Raw genomic sequence first — 19,623 nt, forward strand, 5'->3', positions numbered from 1 at the left:
GAAAGGGGATATATCCTACAATTTTTTATATGCATTTGGGATATTTAAACAATGTTTCAGTAATTGTACAGATATCAACCTCCACCAAACAGACAAAAAAACTTCTACGTTACCAGTTTTATTGTTGATACCACTTGCATGTAGCAACATTGATGTCACCCCTTTATGCATTGTGCTTATAACAGGCAATTATTTCCCTACACTTTCATCCAAGGGTGCCTAAAAACTGGTTGAAGCTTAAAACTTCCAAGACTCATTCCAAATGGTGGACAGCCTGTAAGCACACTGACAGTGCAGCTCCTGCATTCCTATACTATAATCTGACTTCAAACCAGTGCATCACTTAGGAAAAGTATACCAAACATCAATGGTTTAAAGCAGAAATATGAGTATTTACTTGTTTCATCTTTATCTTTCAAAGATTCTCTCATTCTGAAGGAAAAATAATTACTTGTTGGAAACAGAGCCCTGAACCGCATGGAGTGGATTCTTCAAGACTAATAGGCCTAATAAGAGGAAAGTAACAAGAAAAACAACTTTTATAACAAAACTTATCATTTAAAATTCTGCACTACTACTAGGAATCTAACTATACAAGATTAATGGAGAATCAGCCAGATCGGATGGAAACTGTAATCATAAAAAACAAACTGTCTGCAATTACTACTCCTGAGAAAGAAACCACTTCTAAAAGGCAAAAAATTAACAAGCAGCAACAAGAAGCTAATAAAATGTCTCAAAGATTAAAACAGGAACAACCTTTAACACTGGAGAATCTGAAAACTGCTTTACAACCTTTACAAACAGAAGTTCAAGGTTTCTCTCATAAGCTAACTACATTTGGCTCTACTCTGGACTAAATTGTGCTTAGGCTTGAACAAAATGAAGCTAAAATTATGGACAATGAACTAAAAATAAATGAACTGCAACTAAAAGCACAAACCAATGACACCATAATTAAAGAATTACAGCAAAAAATGTTAGACTTGGAAGCTAGAAGCCGGAGAAATAATTTTATCATAAGAGGTATTCCAGAGAGCTTTGATAATTCACAACTTATTCCAATAATAAAAGAAATACTAAGCTATCTTCTGGCTAATAAAAATCTCCTGGATGAGATAGTGATCGAAAGAGCTCACAGAGCTATAAAGCGTACACAAACAAGTGATCTTCCTAGACAAATCTATATCAGACTGCTTAATTCAGCACATGTTCAACAGATACTGTCAGCTTATAAGATTAAAAAGAATGTTACATGGAGAGCACATAAAATTATGATTACTCAAGATCTTCCTTTACAAATTAAACAAAATCGACATAAACTCAGCAAATACTGCAATTGCCTCATTGAAAATAAGATTTTCCAAATGAGATATCCTGCAACTTTAACATTTTATTACAAAGAAGAAAAAATATCCTTGGAAACATATGACCAGGCAAAATCCACATTTCTGCATCTCTTCAAAGTAAATCCTGCCTGAGACAACTCTTTTCATATCTTTTGATCCAAAAACAACATTTGGAAGGCTAAACAAGTGCTACAGCTCCAAAGAACTACAGGACAGAAGAATATACCACTCTTAAGGGAAATTTTAAACAAATGGATGTGGAATGTGTTCTAAATAACTCTGCTTACTTGCCTGTAAAGAAAACCTCTTTGCTACACTGTAATACTTAAGGTACTGTCTTTTAGTAACTGCCTTTACATTTAAAAGTTACAAAGCTACCAAACATTGTCTGCATAGAGAAATGACTTTAAAGTGCATTTACAGCTTACAAAAAAGAAGTGTTAAATTACATTTAAAAATGGGATATAACCTTTGATATAAGAGTTTAAGTAGTGCAAATATTAGACATAAGTAGTTTCAGTTAAAATCTATACTCATTATTCTACTGGCATAATCATTGAGTTGCTTTTAAGTATGTCTATGAGCAAGGTACAAAAACATTTCTCTTTTTTTTTCTTCTTCCTCTCTGTTTGTTGATGGCACTGGTTAATTAATAACATATGAGTTCACAATGATGTCTTTATATGGCTTTTGACAGTGCAATGTTCAATGAAGATTCCAATGCATTTAAAGAACCACAGTTAGTTCCTGTTAGCAAGAATAAGGCAAATGCTGTTGAATTTTAAAGTGCTGCCTTCTTTAAATGTTTAAAATGTATAATCATTATTCTGCTGACATACCATTGAGTTACTTTTAAATGTGTCTATTAGCAAGGTATAAAAACTTTTTTTTTCTCTATTTGTTCAAGTAGATGGCACTGGTTAATTATTAATATACGAGTGCACAATGATGGATCCATATGGCTTTTGACAGTGCAGTGTTAAATGAAGTTCCAATACATTTTAAAGAACCACCGTTAGTTGCTGTTAGTAAGAATAAGGCAAATGTTGTTGAATTTTAAAGTGCTGCCTTCTTTAAATGTTTAAAATGTATAATCATTATTCTACTGGCATAACCATTGAGTTACCTTTAAAGGTGTCTATGAGCAAGGTATAAAAACATTTTCCTTTTTTTTCCCCTGTTTTCCCAGTAGATGGCACTGGTTAATTAATAATATGAGTTCACAATGATTGCTTGTAGTTGCTGTTAGCAAGAATAATGCAAATGTTGTTGAATTTTTAAAATGATGCCTTCTTTAAAATATACATATATTGTACTTGGTTTTTGAAAATATTGTTTTGTTAACTCTTTAATAATTCTTGAAATGTTAAGAATTTTAATATGTTGCTGTTACTACAAAACATTTTATAAAAGCTACTTTTCCTTTTCTCTCTATATAATATCTAAGGGCACAATTAATATAATATTTTAAGAAGTCTGAAAATGAATATGCAGTATATAAATAATAAAAGGAGTGGGATGGGCACAGTCTGTTAGCTGATGACTGTTTGCATTTGGGACAGTATGGGTATTATTGACATCCCTCTGATATATATCTACTCCTTGTTGTTAAAAATAATAGTTTCTTTTAGTTTCTTAACTCATGCACATTTACAAATACAGAGGGATGGGTGGTTAGGCACCTATTTAGAGTTTAGGAGTATAGAAGTCACAACATTTATTCTTAAGATAAATACACTAACAAAAAAAGTTTATAACTGTATTTTTGTGTATCAACTAATGAGAAACAACTTGGCATAGCTCCTCGTGGTCCCCTGCAGAGTTCCTAAGACAGCAGAGAGCAGAAAAAGCAACTTTCTTGATTATAAGTATTTTTTAAACTTTTTATTTTGCATTTTTCGATCTTTTGTGCTTTTCGACTACTGTTTGTGCCTATATTACTGTTTTATTACCTGATTTTCCTGTTTTTCTGTGCTTAAATTGTTGATTGCACTTGTTGGCTAAAGTTTTGCTTAAAAGTAACAAACAGGCTAATACACTCAAGTGTACCAGCCTTTGATAGCAATTTATTCGAAAACAAAGCATTTACTGTATTTTTTCTGTCTGTGTGCAAAAAAAAAAAAAAAAACAAAAAAATACTTCTGCTTTCCTAAACTTTCCTAGTTAGTTGTTCCAGTGATCAGATTTTGCTAATCCCTGGGCTTTGTATTTGGTTCCTGTGTTCCTCCATTTTCTTGTGTGGCCAGAGGCAGTTTCTTTACTCACCAGTGGGAGTGGGGAGTACTGAGCTGCTTGTTTGTCCTCAGAGGAGTGGTTAGAGACAGCAACTAGTAATTCGTTGGCCATTTTGGGTCATTTCCTGTTTTTTCCAGGCCCCTGCTATAAAGCACGCTTTGGCAGGCTTTTCTGGCATTAGAGAACTTGGCATAGCTCCTCGTGGTCCCCTGCAGAGTTCCTAAGACAGCAGAGAGCAGAAAAAGCAACTTTCTTGATTATAAGTATTTTTTAAACTTTTTATTTTGCATTTTTTGATCTTTTGTGCTTTTCGACTACTGTTTGTGCCTATATTACTGTTTTATTACCTGATTTTCCTGTTTTTCTGTGCTTAAATTGTTGATTGCACTTGTTGGCTAAAGTTTTGCTTAAAAGTAACAAACAGGCTAATACACTCAAGTGTACCAGCCTTTGATAGCAATTTAGTCGAAAACAATGCATTTACTGTATTTTTTCTGTCTGTGTGCAAAAAAAACCAAAAAAATACTTCTGCTTTCCTAAACTTTCCTAGTTAGTTGTTCCAGTGATCAGATTTTGCTGATCCCTGGGCTTTGTATTTGGTTCCTGTGTTCCTCCATTTTCTTGTGTGACCAGAGGTAGTTTCTTTACTCACCAGTGGGAGTGGGGAGTACTGAGCTGCTTGTTTGTCCTCAGAGGAGTGGTTAGAGACAGCAACTAGTAATTCGTTGGCCATTTTGGGTCATTTCCTGTTTTTCCAGCCCCTGCTATAAAGACGTTAAGCTAGCTTTAGCGGAGTTGCCACTGTTGCACACAAGAGCAGTGGCGGTTAAACAAGGTTAAACTATTCGGTTCACCTAAATTCCACTCTTCAATTTTTCCCTTAAAACTACCTTCCTCGAACTTTACTGCTGATCTAACCAGCGTATCCTATAACTAAAAAGTTCATCTCTACTTGTTTCCCAAGTAGACTATTCTCTATCTGTAAAGCCTAGCACTTGCTCCTACAGTACTTTCACCTTGATAAAGCACTCGTATTATAGATAGTACTCCACCAGCCTAGAACCCACATCCCCGGAGTCTTTTGTAAGCTTTTTATCTATTCCTTCTAGCATGTCGAGGGATCAGTTGCTAGTGTCCTCTCCTGCTCAGCTGGTGAACCTGGGAATATTGAGGCAATGTTACAATTGCCTCATGTACACAGACAACCCTCTCCTTCTCCCACAAAACACAAATACATGCGAGAGATGCAACTATACAGCCAAACTGGAGGCCGAGCTCTCTCAACATAAGACTGACAAGACCAGACAGGAGGAGAAGGGTACCACACACCCAGTCTCACATAGTACTATCAAAACCTCAAATCTTACACATAAACACACAAAGACATACTCGGAGGCTCTGATCAAAAATCTACCAAAACAGCAGAGGCCACCAAAGCAGACACCCAAACAACCACCACCTCAAGACACAACACATGCAACACATAGACCACACAGTCAGTGTGCTAAACAGTCACAGCCCTTAAGGCAAAACACAATGCCAGACACACTCATCATTGGTGACTCCATAGTCAGACACGCTGACGTCCCGCTCACCAGATTGAGTAAGGAAAAGGTCACAGTAAGCTGCCTGTCAGGCGCTAGAATCCGCAAAATAACACAAGCACTCAGGTCTCTCAACAGCAGGTACAAGTACGACTCAGTCATTGTCCATGCTGGTGTAAACGACCTGAGACGTACCTCCTTGGACTACATGAAAAGAGACATTGAGGAGCTCTCTGATTATGTAGCCCAGGCAGGTATGACCCTGACCTTGAGCAGTATCCTACCTTCACCAAGAATGATGCCACAATACAAAGATAAGATGATCAGCTTTAATAATTGGCTTAAACTCTGGTGTCATTCAAAGGGGATCCAATGTCTGTCTGCCTGGGATGACATGCTAGACAAGCCACGCTGCTTCGCAAGGGACGGCTTGCACCTGTCATCCCTGGGCTTCCGGATATTGGCAAAGGCTCTTGCCACCCCTATAGTGCCTTTTTTAGGCAAGGCTCAAATTCTAAACCTACCACCCTAGAACACAAAAAAGGAAAAAAACTAAGGGTAATGCTGCTCAATGCCAGAAGTCTCAACCTCAAGATGCACGCACTCGAGGCCCTTCTCAGTATGGAGAACATCGATGTCTGTGCTGTGACTGAAACCTGGTTCAAGGCTCCTGAGAGCACCCCAGCACTATCAGGTTTTACCTCATACCATGCGTTCCGGCCCCAAAATCCGGACTACACCAAGAAAGGAGGGGGGGTGTCCATATTCATCAAGGACACCTATACCTCAAGGTTGGTGGCAATGCACGATGCATCGGAGACCATCCAGGTGCAATTAACCATAGGCAAAACTGCTCTGCAATTTGTAGCATGTTACAGGCCACCCTCTCAAACTCAGGAAACTCACATAGCCTTCCTGAAAACACTGGAGGGGATAAATGTATCTCCAAACACCATCATACTAGGTGACTTCAACTACCCTAATATAGACTGGGATCACTACTCAAGCCCAAACACTCTAGCCCAAAGATTCCTGAAGTTCATAAACTCAAATGCCATGGAACAACTAGTCACCATCCCCACAAGAGGTGAAAACATACTTGACCTCATCATCACGAACATGGGATCACAATGTTCAACACCGGAAGTATACCCCTCACTGGTGAGATCAGATCATAAACTAATCTCACTGGAGGTCCTCATCCCGCCCCCACCTGAGATAAAAAAGACCACAGTGAAGAACTTCTCAAAAGCCGACTTCACACTTCTAAAGACTAGTGTGGTCTCCTTTAAGGCCCCGAGCCGGTAAACATTACCCAAGCCGCTGAATCACTTACAAACGCCTTCTACCAGCACCTACAGGACTGCATGGATCAGGCAATCCCAAACAAAATAAAGACTCTTTGTACCAAAGGCAAGCATCCAGTCTGGTGGACCCCAGCCATAAACAAGCTCTACAACAAAAGGAGGAAGCTACTACAAGATAGAGCAAAATCCTTAAAAGGTAAGACACCTTTGATCACTATAAGTAAAAAACTAAGAGCTCTCATAAAATCATCCAAGGCAAATTTTGAGAGAAAAATCGCTAAGGACTCAAAAGACAATCATAAGGCCTTCTTTAGCTATGTTAGAAACCTGGGAGGAAACTCCCAGATATGCTCAGAATTAGTTCAAAATGATGTGAAAATTACTGAACCTACAGACATTGCCAATATACTGGCTGACAGGTTCAGCGCAAACTTCTCCCCCCCCCAAAAGGAGAGATATCTATACCAGAGGATTGTAGCCCCCCAAACATCTCTAATGCCCAGGTGAGAACTGCTCTCTCTAAGGTGAAAAACACAGCATCCATGGGACCGGATGGTGTCCCCGGCTGTGTGCTCCACGAACTCAACGAGGAATTAAACCCGCAGTTAGGACAGTTGTTTAATCTTAGCCTCACGTCAGGATACGTACCCAAGGAGTGGCGCACGGCAACTGTGGTCCCACTTCACAAAGGCGGTGCCTCCACCGACCCTGGAAATTACCGCCCCATCAGCTTGACAAGCCTGATCTGCAAAGCCATGGAGAGGATCATAATGGAACTCATAAATAAAGACATAGGGAACTTGCAGACTTTGGATCCAACCCAGTTTGGCTTTGTTAAAGGCAGATCATGCCTTTTAAACTTGGTCGACTTTTTCGAAACAGTCACCAAGGCCATTGATGAGGGAAAAGCAGTCCATACAGCCTACCTCGACCTGGCAAAGGCTTTCGACACAATACCCCACTCAGGTATCGTCGAAAAACTCATCAGCTTAAATGTAAACCCATACATCACAAGATGTGTTGCAAACTGGCTAAGTGACAGAACCCACAGGGTCAGAGTTGCTGGCGCCATGTCAGACTCAAAGCCTGTCACAAGTGGGGTCCCACAGGGCTCAGTCCTGGGCCCACTCTTGTTCGGCATCTACTTTTCTGAAGTACAAGCAAACACAGGAGGGTTATGGCTGACAAAGTTTGCAGATGACTGCAAACTGGGCGCCATAGTCGAAAACACATCTGACACAGGTATCCTTCAGAAGGGTCTCACAGAAACGGATAACTGGTGCCAGAGCCATGGCCTAAAGTTAAACGCCAAGAAATGCATAGTCATACCCTTCGGGAAAAACAAAGTTACCCCTAGCTACCATATAGGTGGCAATCCACTGAGCACAGAAGAAGTTATCAGAGATCTGGGGACTCAGGTTGACAGTAACCTATCGTTTGACACTCACGTTGCTAAAGTAGTTAGGAAGACCTTCTACATTGCCCACCTGATCATGAAGGGATTCACATCTAGATCAAGGGAGGTCATCGTCCCCCTGTACTCATCACTCATCAGACCAATGATTGAGTACAATGCTCCATTCGGAATGTATCTGACCCGACACCTGCAGCAGCTGGAAAGGCCCCAAAAGTTCCTCACCAAAAGGATAAAGGGTCTCAAAAATATGTCTTATGCTGCCCGACTGAAAGAACTTCAGCAATATTCAGTCGCTTACCGCCTGCTCAGAGGTGACCTGTGCCTGACATACAAGGCCATGTCAAACCCAGATTTGATGAACATGCTTCACCTCAAAAAATCTAGATCCCTCAGAACTACAAGGGCGGGAGACTTAAACCTTGACACGGTCATTAATAGGACATGCTGAAGGGACAGATTCATCACCCAAAGACTCCCTATGCTGTGGAACAAAATCCCAGTACATGTGAGGCAGAGCACCTCGCTGGCCATGCTCAAGAGAAATCTTGACCAATGGATGGGAGATCGCAGATATACCCCAGGGATTACCTCAGTGTCTCTGCTTGACAGAGGCACAGCAAGACAATGGGCATAGTTTTCTTCAAACTAAAGGGGTGGCGAAAGCCACAAAAACTCTGGGCTAGGCTTATAAATGCCCTTGGGCAGATAGCCTAGTATGAACCTATGAACCTATAACCATAAGCTCTTAGAATGTTAAAGGGATGGTAGATAAAAAGAAAAGAAATGTAATCATGCACCTCACATACCAAACTAAGGCTGATATAACTTTCTTGCAAGAAACTTACTTAGATGACCAACTTTGGGTTAGGGAAACTAAAAGAAAATGGGTTAAAACAATAGTTGCTGCAAATTATAGTTCTTTGTCCAGGGGAGTGACCATTATAGTAAATAAATCCTTCCAAGGAAAGATTACTTCCTATGAAGCTGACTCAAAGGGAAGATGGGTATTATTTACTACTGAATATCATACTTTGAACAAACCATTACTCTTTTTTAATATATACAGCCTCTGCTCAAATCAACAGCTCTTCATTTATGAAATCTTTAATATATTAGCCAAATACCCAAATCATCTGTTTATTGTAGGTGGGGACTGGAATGCTTTACTAAATCTAGATAAGGATAAATCGCATAATAAAAATAGACAGTCACAATCTACCACTACAGCACTTGAAGAATTACAAAATACATTTGAACTAACTGACCCTTATGTTAAATTTCAATATGATAAAACAATATCAAGATTCACTTTCTTTTCAGCCTCTCATAAAACTTGGTCCAGGATAGATGCTTTTCTAATTTCTCTTGCTTTCCTTTCTAACAAAATAAATTATGCTGTATCACCTAGAACTATTTCAGATCATTCCAAAATTAGACTTTTAATAAACTTTCAAGCTCATAAACAAAATATTTCCTATTTCAATATCTGGACGTTAAATCCTAAAATTATACAAAACCAAGAAACTACACAAGAAATTCAGAATGTGCTACCCCAACTTCAAAATTATTTTATATCCAATCAAATTCCATATGACATACAATGGGCAGCTACCAAAGCAGTCATCAGGGGTATTATTATTCAAAAATCTGCATGGCTCAAAAAAAAGTATAACAATCTTAAAAATGAACTAGAGTATCAAATAAACACTGCTGAACTAGAACTTCAGGAAAAATATTCTAAAGAACTTGAGGAAAAAATAACTGATTGGCAAAAACAATTACACAAACACTATTTAGAAATGATCTCCTTCTTAGAATTAAGGTCAATATATCAATATTCAGAATGGGCTCAAACACCATCACAATTCCTAGCTAGACTAATTAACATAAAAAGTGGACCTCCTAGGATCAAAGAAATAAAATATGAAGGACAGGTGAAATATAAAGATCAAAATATAGTAGACGCTTTTGAAGATATTTATAAGAAATTATACAATATACCCTTATCATCATCTACAGACAGATATGAAGATTTTATACATAATATAAACTTTCCACAAATTACAGAAGATCAAAGGTAACTCTTAAAATCACTGTTACATTTAAAAGAGATAAAAGCTGCAATAAACAAACTAAAATTAGATAATTCCCCTGGGTCTGATGGATACACATTGGATTTTTATAAGCTATTCATGGAACCTATCTCCAAAGTGTTATTAAAAGTTTTCAACTATATAATGCAATATGGTATAACAGACAAATACTTAAATAACTCCAAGACAGTGTTGATTCCTAAACCGGATTCTGACCCAACAGATCCAGCAAATTATAGACCAATAGCCCTCATAAACACTGATCTTAAGATATTAGCCCATGTTATAGCAAATAGACTTAAGAATATACTCCCCTCTATTATTTCCCAACAACAAATGGGCTTTATGACAAACAGGCAAACAAGTGACAACACCCTCCTTTTAGATACTATTGTAAGACTACTTAATAGGGATAAATGCCACAGATATGCCCTTACAGTAGATGCAACTAAAGCTTTTGATAGAGTAAACTTACACTTTCTCTTTAATATACTGCCTTTATATGGTTTTCCTCAAGAATTCATTAAAATGATCCAGGTTCTGTATCAGAAAGCTTCTACCGCTATACAGGTAAATAAACTTATAACTAACCCTATACTCTTATCCAATGGTACAAGACAAGGATGTCCTCTTTCGCCATACCTATTTAATCTTTATCTATTACCCCTCCCTCTGTTTATTTCACAAAAAACCTTTCATCATATTCCCAGAATCCACAATACAAATCTTATACACTCGGCCTTTGCTGATGACTTAAATATATACTTCCATCTCCCACTACTGACCTCCCAAAAATACTTAAAGTTATTGATGAGTTCTCGGTAGTTTCAAATTATAATTTAAATTTAAACAAGTCACACATATTTCCCGTCAATAATATAGGGCATAAAGAATTGTACTTTCCTATGAGTGAGATCAAAATAAACTACCAGATAAAATATCTAGAAATAATATTTACTTCAGACTTCAAAGATATTATAAACAATAACCTACTAACTACATGGACTAGTATTCAAAATGATATGGATAGATGGAAGAACATTAATATGTCTCTACTGTCAAAAGCTAGTGTTGTCAAGATGAATTTTTTACCAAGAGTACTCTTTCAATTAAATGCTACCTTTTCAAATATTCCCCAAAACCTCTTCCTTGCCATGGAAAAAGCTATATCAAGATTCTTATGGTATCCCAAATCTACCAGAATTAAATATGCAAAACTTGTACTCACCAAAGATAAGGGGGGATTGGGGTTACCTGATTTTAAGCTTTACTATAGTATAATTACTGTATACAGACTAATACAAATAATAAACTATGACTCATATATAAATACTTGGACACCCCAGTGGACCAAAATTTGGTATGAACAGTTGAAATCCCTTGGCTGTAATATCAAATCCTTACCATTCTTGAATTTAAACCAGGCTATATACATACATGCATATACACAAAGAATTTACACGCACTAATTAAAAACATGATTCTTCCAACTCAGAAACTATTTAAATCATTGCAATTAGCTGACGCTTTTGCCCTTATACAATCGTTACACCTATATCCTAATTTACTAATAAATAATAAACCAGTAAATCTAACAAACTACCCCCTGATAAAAGACTAAACAATACGGGATATAGACCAATGGAAAGACTCTAACACGGGGCAAATGAGACTTGAACTCAAACTTCCTATGAAATATAGTATTATCCTTAACCAACTTCATCACCTTTTAAATGCTAAATTCTCACAAATACACACTGACTTACAGAACATAGATTTAGTTAAATTAATACTTGAAAATCTTGCGATTAAAGGGAGAACAATTTCTAGGACTTATAAAATTGTAATGAGTGCAAAACATCAGAATTCTTTATTATTTTCATACTATTGGCAAACGAAAAATCAATCACTGACTGAAGAAAATAAGAAACTAGCCATTGAAAATACAATCAAATTCATTCCTTTCAAGAAGCTGTTATATACACAAATTATGGTAAATAACAATCTATATTATACCTTATCTAAATTAAATAAATTCAATCCTAACTTTTCGCCCATATGTCCCCATTGTCCGGATCAAACAGCTGATATTTTACATGTCATGTGGAACTGTACTAAGTTACACAACTTATGGTGTTCCTTGAGAGTAAGATTAGAGAAGATGGGATATGAAAAATCAACCCTTACTTGGGAGACAGCTATATTGTACATTAATATCAATCAACTCCCAAAAATATTAAAACATGTTTTTATTACGATGTGTGCCCTTATTAAATTCTTTATTACAAAGAATTGGAATGTCATGTCACCAATTACATGGGAAAATTTTAGCAATCTTGCTATCAAATATATCTCATCTCACAAATTAATTTATTCAAAAACAAAAACAAACGCTATTATCAAAAATATTGGGGTTACTTGCTAGATATAATTCTTGACAAATAAAATTTGCTTACAAATTGTCATGAAAAGCTAAACTTTAAATAAGAAATGAATGTAGTATAACCAGTCTTTCTTGCATCTTCTCCCTTTTCTTAGTATATGTGTAACTAGATATTTCCCTAAACATACAAATAAATGGTTACATTTCTATTTTTACTTTATATATAGACTATCCTCATTCTAACTATCCCTTATGAGACCAAATGAACAGAAGAATTCTCATACTTTACTTGACGATGTAGTGACTTCTTGTGTATATATTGTGTGTGTGTGTGTATATATATATATATATATATATATATATATATATATATATATATATATATATGTATGTATATATATATATATATATATATATATATATATATATATGTATAATTTTCTCGGAACTAAATTGTTGTCTGTTTTCTTTAGATAGGTATTTGTATTGTTTATTTGTGTTTTTGAGTTACCGAATTGTTGTTATTATTTGAAAAAAGAAAATTAAAATAAAGAGATTTTGGGGGAAAAAAAAACTTCCAAGACTGAAATAAGAGCTCTGTATGTCATTAGCTTTGCCAGTTCCATTTTCTTGTTTTTTCTGGTGGTAATAAATATGAGTTTGTGCTAGAGGTGTCTAAACATGGAGTTATCCTCAATAATTAGCTGGCATTTAGGAACTAAGTATCTCTATTGTAAGGTCATATAGGTTTCATCTCAGAAACATTTTCAGGATTGACCATTTGATACATCAAGTCAAGGGGTGAAGGGGGCAACTGCCATGAGTGTAAGATGATACAGTACCCAAAAGAGAAGACAAAAAAAATAACAGATTCATTTTTTTTGTCACAGAGAAAGTAGAAGGTGAAGAGAAAAGCTTCCTGGGGAAGTCATACACTCAGAAATGACTGCAAAATTAAAAATGCAAGAGACAAAAATAAAGTGATTCTACCGAAATGTGCAAACAGGATATTGGTTAACAACAAAGTGTTGCTTATTCATTAATTATGATTACAGGCTCCTAGATGGGTCAAATCATCATTTTCTGTTGACAAATGCTATGTTTCTTTGTTCCTGGAGTATTACTTATCTATAGCTATACTTTTCTTCCAATCCATGATGGTTATTGTCAAAAAGTTACAGGGAATGATTTTTTTTTTTTTTTTTTTTTTTGCTACTCACGTCATTGTGATGGTGTTAGAGATAGGTGATGTGGCACTGCATTGGAGAAGAGGAAACAAGATTATTTTCTCAAGTTAATGTTGATGGGCACTAAATTGGGGAGAAGCACCAGGCGTCAAATGAGCCAGCTATAGATCTAAAGGGATCTCTCTGCTCACATTCATGATCTGATCTCATCTGACTTGATCTGCTGTAATGCCCTTTACCTTGAAATTCCTGATATTACACTATATTGACTAAAGCCCATGTAAAAGCTGGCAGCTCAGTCACTTATTGGTACACTACATTGCCAGCAAATTCAAATTACATCTATGCTGTTGACATTGCACTTACGTACCTTTCAGTTCTGTATATTTTGTAAAATACTGGTGTTCATTTATTTGTCCTTCCAGTCCTGGGTCCCTCATCCCTGAATGAGTGTATTGTTCTATGCTGTCAACCCTATATCTTGGTCTGTCAGGGAGGGAATGCTGGCAATTCCTGAAGCTTAGTTTGAAACATCTGACATTTGTTTACTTGCTTTTCCAGTTTCATGCCTTTAGAAACTATGTTTTTCGTGATTTCAGGAACATTCCAGTCTGGTCTGCTGTGGCAGCATCCTAAAATCCTACATATTTGACTACACGTTTAATAAATATACTGTATACCAGTCACACATTAACTAAAACAGCTTGTTTTATTGTTTCCTTTATATGCATTTATACCATCTACATGTCTTGTTTTTCTGCAGTTTGATTTTCGGTGTATCATCTGTCTTATGCATTGTATTATTTTATTATTGTTCAAATTCTCTAGCTAATAAACACTTTAACAAATCTGGACTTAAAGCCAAAGTAATTCTTCCTGTAAACTGACATTTCACAAAACCACATCTGGAATACTATCTGTAAGTCTGGGGACTAAACCAATGCAAAAACATAATCAGATGCATACTGTTCAATGAAGGCTACAATAGTGATACAGTATCCGCAAGAGAAGACAAAAAAATAACAGATGAATTTTTTGTCACAGAGAAAGTAGAAGGTAAAGAGAACAAGCTTCCTGGGGAAGTCATACACTCAGAAATGACTGCAAAATTAAAAATGCAAGAGACAAAAATAAAGTGATTCTACCGAAATGTGCAAACAGGATATTGGTTAACAACAAAGTGCTGCTTATTCATTAATTATGATTACAGGCTCCTAGATGGGTCAAATCATCATTTTCTGTTGACAAATGCTATGTTTCTTTGTTCCTGCAGTATTACTTATCTATATCTATACTTTTCCTCCAATCCATGATGGCTATTGTCAATAAGTTACTCCTTCTATATAATCCAGTAACTATTGTTAGTAAGTACTTTTACTATATAATCCAATAAATCATTTTAATTTAGTGCTTTTAGTAGCTTTTCCAGTTCTTCTGCATTAATTTCCTTGCAGAGTCAGAACACGTCCAGTATGAATCTATTGCTGCTGTCTGAAAGTGAACAATCCACACATCATTTCCCTGCATACAAGTCCCCATAACATACATTGCCAAAATGTTCACGTTAATCATTTATTTCCAGAGAAAAGAAATAAACAAAAAGCACTTCCACCAACTACTTGGGTATTTCATGGCAGACCAAGGTATGGCTATTGAACAAACTTATCAGCTGAGAATTCATTGTGAATGTCTAATAACTAAATATATATAGATGTAGTCCATCCATCCATCCACAAGATTCCTTATCCTACCACCACGGAAAATATATTGCAATATAAATGTATTGTACGTACTGCTCTTATCATTCAAAATGTTTGTTGTATAGCACCTTGTATATATTACTTGTATTACTGTAGTAGTGCTTCATTGCTTGCTTCTCATGTGTCTCATTCGTATTATTTGTAACATGCTTATCAATTACCTGTTCCTCTGTTAACATTTGTGTATGTTACCTGTTGTTATATAAACATTCATGTCTCTTTTGTCTATTTGTCTTTGCATGTGTATGCTCATCATTATAAAATAAATAAATAAACAAGTCAACCAATGTGTTACCAGATGAGGAACAATGTTTCCTCTGTCACATCTGAGAGTACAGAAACTGAACCAATGGCAATAGTCTAAGCACATAATCCAACGTACATCAGATGTCCAGTTTGGTGTTTTGGGTGTTACACTGTCATTTTAAGTCATACATTAATAACTGCAGCAAAATGCATACCATATGTTTTACTCAAGTGCCACATTCATCATTCAGCTTAAAGGAAATGTATAATAGCAACAAAATACTTTTAGTGTGACTTTCTAAAAACAGTGAGTACAAGACGATTAAACATACTCTGTATTTTGTCATCTCTTGACTATTTATTCCTAAGAAGCAGAATGTACTGATTTTCTTGGATAAAAAGTTAAGTTGTTGTGTTCCATATCACTTTGCGGCACTCAGTGCTCACATTTGCTGGTATATTTGAAATTATACATTTTCTGTAAATAAACTTTAAATGAGACAATGGTATTCTTGTGAGACTCGATCCAGAGTTACACACTTCTGTTTTCTGTATTAACTGTATTGACATATTGTCTGCCTACTACCTAGGTGAAGTTCCACCCTGATTAAGTACTGTTTGCTCACCTAGAGTCTGGGAATGGATCATTACTCACACTAAGACCTACCTGCTTGGAGTCTGGGGTCATCAGGTTGAGACTGCTAGTGGAAATGTTTAATGTAATACTCATGCCTGCAAACTGAAGATTGCTTTTGCCTAAAACACTGGCCAAAGCTTTGCTTGGTGGCTGTAAGAAAAATAAAATTTGCAGTTATCATAAATTAATCACCATTCAGATCATTAGAATAATACATTAATCACCATTCAGATCATTAGAATATTAGAATGAATGGTTGCAGAGGTCCATGCAGTATTATGGAAAAGTATATCAATGTTGATGAAATTAAAATTCAACATGCTGACTATGTGGTGTATGTAATACAAATATATCAAAAGACCATTTTGTGACATGCTATAGAGTTTATTTTTTTTAAGCACCCATCCAGTGCAAAGATAATGGTTTCAATGGCATGAAATGCTGGGAAGCATTTATATTATAACAATAAAAATATTTTAAATGGAAATATGATACCTTTCTTTTCTTAAATGCTCCTTTGGTGCCTGGTACAGCTTCACATACTCTGCTAATAGCTTCCCTGTAAAGAGAAAGGAAAAAGCAATGAAAAAGCATCCTCCTGAAAACTTAATGTGTCAAATTTTGAGGAAAAGAGTCACACCAATGATTAAAAATGTATGCGATTGCAAATATGTAGTGACTAGACTTCCACAGCTCTTCTCTCATACATCTCTTTAATTTTCCGTATGTTGATTAGAATAGAAAGTGTGATCCTTTCACCTGTATAATAACAGAATTCTAGATGCTTTTATAATGTGAAAACTATAGTTCCAAACAGATTTTTAGCTTATTTTATCAGAGCCAAACAAAGTACGTGTTAACACAAGAGATAAAGTCCCAGTATTTTTTTCTGGTGCAATAGCTTGTTATTCACACAAGGTGGCACTGCTGTAAAACAGAACCTTTAATGGGATGTTTCATTCCTTGATGAAATAAAGAGAAAAATTATCAAAACGGATTCTGTTCCACTTTGGCCACCAGAAGGTAACTAAGCTTTATGTCATGCCTCTCAGAAGACCCAAGGATAAACTGCATCTCAAGTTTGCAGCTCACAGTCTCAATGAGAAAACACCTGTGTCATTATCATGCATTGGTTTGTAAAGACTGTAGTAAATGTTCTTCCTATTTCACTGTTGCAGTCATCACACTTGGGTTATCTGCCTGCAGGTAGCCCTCACACGGCCCGAATACCAGAGACTTAGTATTTCTGCGTCGGATGCTGTTGCTCCAGGACTGACATCAGTTCGTCAGGGGTATAAAAACAGGCAGCCAATGCCATTACATCAGTCTTTCTTCTGAGGAGGATCCCAAAGCAGAGGCAGTTCGCAAGTGCCAGTCGGTCACTACCTAAAGTTGCTCGTTTTCGTTGAATAATCCTGAAGTCTTCTAAAGCTAAGTACCCCATTGGGGACCCTTTTTCTTACTCTAACCAATGTCAGAAAAAGTTAACAATTGTCTTGCCTGTGGAAAGCAAATACCTCACAGAGATTTTCACTCTTATTGCATCACCTGTTTAGACCCAGACCACGACGTCCCTCGCTTTCGATTTTGTGTCTTGTTTAATGCCCGAACCATTCGTCTTTGGCCTCTTTTTGTTGCTAAATTCTTTCGCTCTCGATCTTCATATTCTGAAATGGCTGCGGTAAGCCATCCGACTACCGATTTTCCGAAAAAACGTAAGGGTGACAGACCGCATAGGTCAAAAACTGCAGACGACACTTCCGTTAAGCTAGTCAGACTGTGCTACTAAAACCAAGTGCCCATTTATTACATAGGTACATTTAATATTTATTGACCAAAATGTCTACATTTGCATGACCATTTTTCATGACTTAGTACTGGAAATGTTTTAGGAATTATACTGTACTATACCCGCAGGCAACAGAACAAAGGGTGAAGGGTGGAGGCAGCACATGGCCTACAACCACTTTAAACAGCCACCAAGATGCTACCTCTAGCCCAAATATTAAATTATAAAGTGCAAGAAATGGACATCACTGGGGCATTTCTGAAATTATATTAAAATCTCTATCTTCACTTACGACCAAAGCATCAGCTTAAAAATTTCCATTTGCTGTCTTCTCTCAGAAGTGTTATGTAATCGGCAGGGTGCTACATTTTCATCCTTGAGTAAACTGCCATACAAAGCACTGCTGTAGCAGTCATAAAAATAATGACACAGCTTTGTGATGCAAATGAGTAATTCAGTAGCTGATGTTATATATTTGTATCTGTTTCCATTTGTTAAGTGGGGTAGAACACTGACCTACACAATCCATTTTCAGATTCACCCCAGGGGCACTGATTAAGTGACTTGGTCAGAGTCAGACAGGTAAATGATGACTGAGGAAATAAAACTGTGGACCACAGGAAGCTGTGAAGTAGTCTCTAGAGCACTGTGGCTTCTGGTTCAGTAGCAATTCCCTTGTCATATATCAATAAGATACAAAGTCTTTTGTTTTTTGTGTACAGAAGCATTGAAAAGCAAACAGTCAGGAATGTGTGTCTATGGATGATACGTCAGGCATGTTTATTTACTTATGGATGGAGTCAGCCACATGACACTGCTGTTGTAGCTAGAGCTAAAAACAAAATAAAATAAATACCTTCCACCAAAGGTGAGTGCTCCAAAAACAGTCAAGCAAATCAAGAAAAATTAGAGCAACAAACCAACAGGCTGTGACCTAGAGCAATAAACCAACAAGCTGTAAAATTCCAAGTACTTTAATAAAATATCCTCATAAGCACTTTCGGGTCAAGCCCTTCTTCAGATGAACATGCAGAACATTAAAAGATATAAAATATTTATACAAATTTAATTTGCTGACAGCCAATCGCATGTCAGTATTTTACCCTCCGTTTCTTCAGTGCAGGTTTTAAAGGTACAACACCATTCATACCTGGAGGCGGTCAGCCCCCAATTCTAAAATCCATCTCATCTGATTACATTCAGTTTTATTCACTATATCACCATCCCTAGCACTCTAACTGATTTTCTGAATAGCCATAAAGGAAAATGTATGTGTGGGATTCTGTTTCACATGTTGATATAGTGCATTGTGTACATCTTTCAACCGTATGGAAGATAAATGCTTCAGTATTCTGTCTTTTAATCTACAGTTAGTTTTACCAATGTAGAAACCTGTGCAGTTTCTACATTGAGCCAGGTGGACTATATTGGTAGACAAATAATCAGCATACAACTCAAAGACATATCTCTTTTTTGGCAGCTGGATGTATAAAATTATTCTGGTTATTAATGTATGAGCAAGCTTTGCAACGCTTGCATGGAAAAGTGCCCTGCCTTATGCCAAATGATCTTACTTGTTCAGTGGGTAGCCTTTCATGGCATAATAAATCTTTTAAATTTCGATTATGTTCGAAAGTAAATCTAGGTCTAGTTCCCACAATAGCGGCTAACATTAT

The 19,623-nt window shown here is 36.5% G+C and overlaps 1 protein-coding gene across 1 annotated transcript in view; it reads right to left on the minus strand.

The window, feature by feature from the left end:
* The window catches only part of SHC3 (SHC adaptor protein 3), a 583,606-nt gene that overhangs the window by 239,867 nt on the left and 324,116 nt on the right, over nucleotides 1-19,623 (minus strand). The window contains exons 3-4 of the mRNA XM_044064309.1: nucleotides 16,654-16,717; nucleotides 16,189-16,308 (exon numbers count right to left, since the gene is read on the minus strand). Coding sequence (XP_043920244.1) covers nucleotides 16,189-16,308; nucleotides 16,654-16,717 — 184 coding nt within the window. The remainder of the gene's footprint in view (nucleotides 1-16,188; nucleotides 16,309-16,653; nucleotides 16,718-19,623) is intronic.

Source organism: Protopterus annectens, chromosome 2.part2 (assembly GCF_019279795.1).
Source record: "Protopterus annectens isolate FY-2018-M chromosome 2.part2, PAN1.0, whole genome shotgun sequence".
NCBI lineage: Eukaryota > Metazoa > Chordata > Ceratodontiformes > Protopteridae > Protopterus > Protopterus annectens.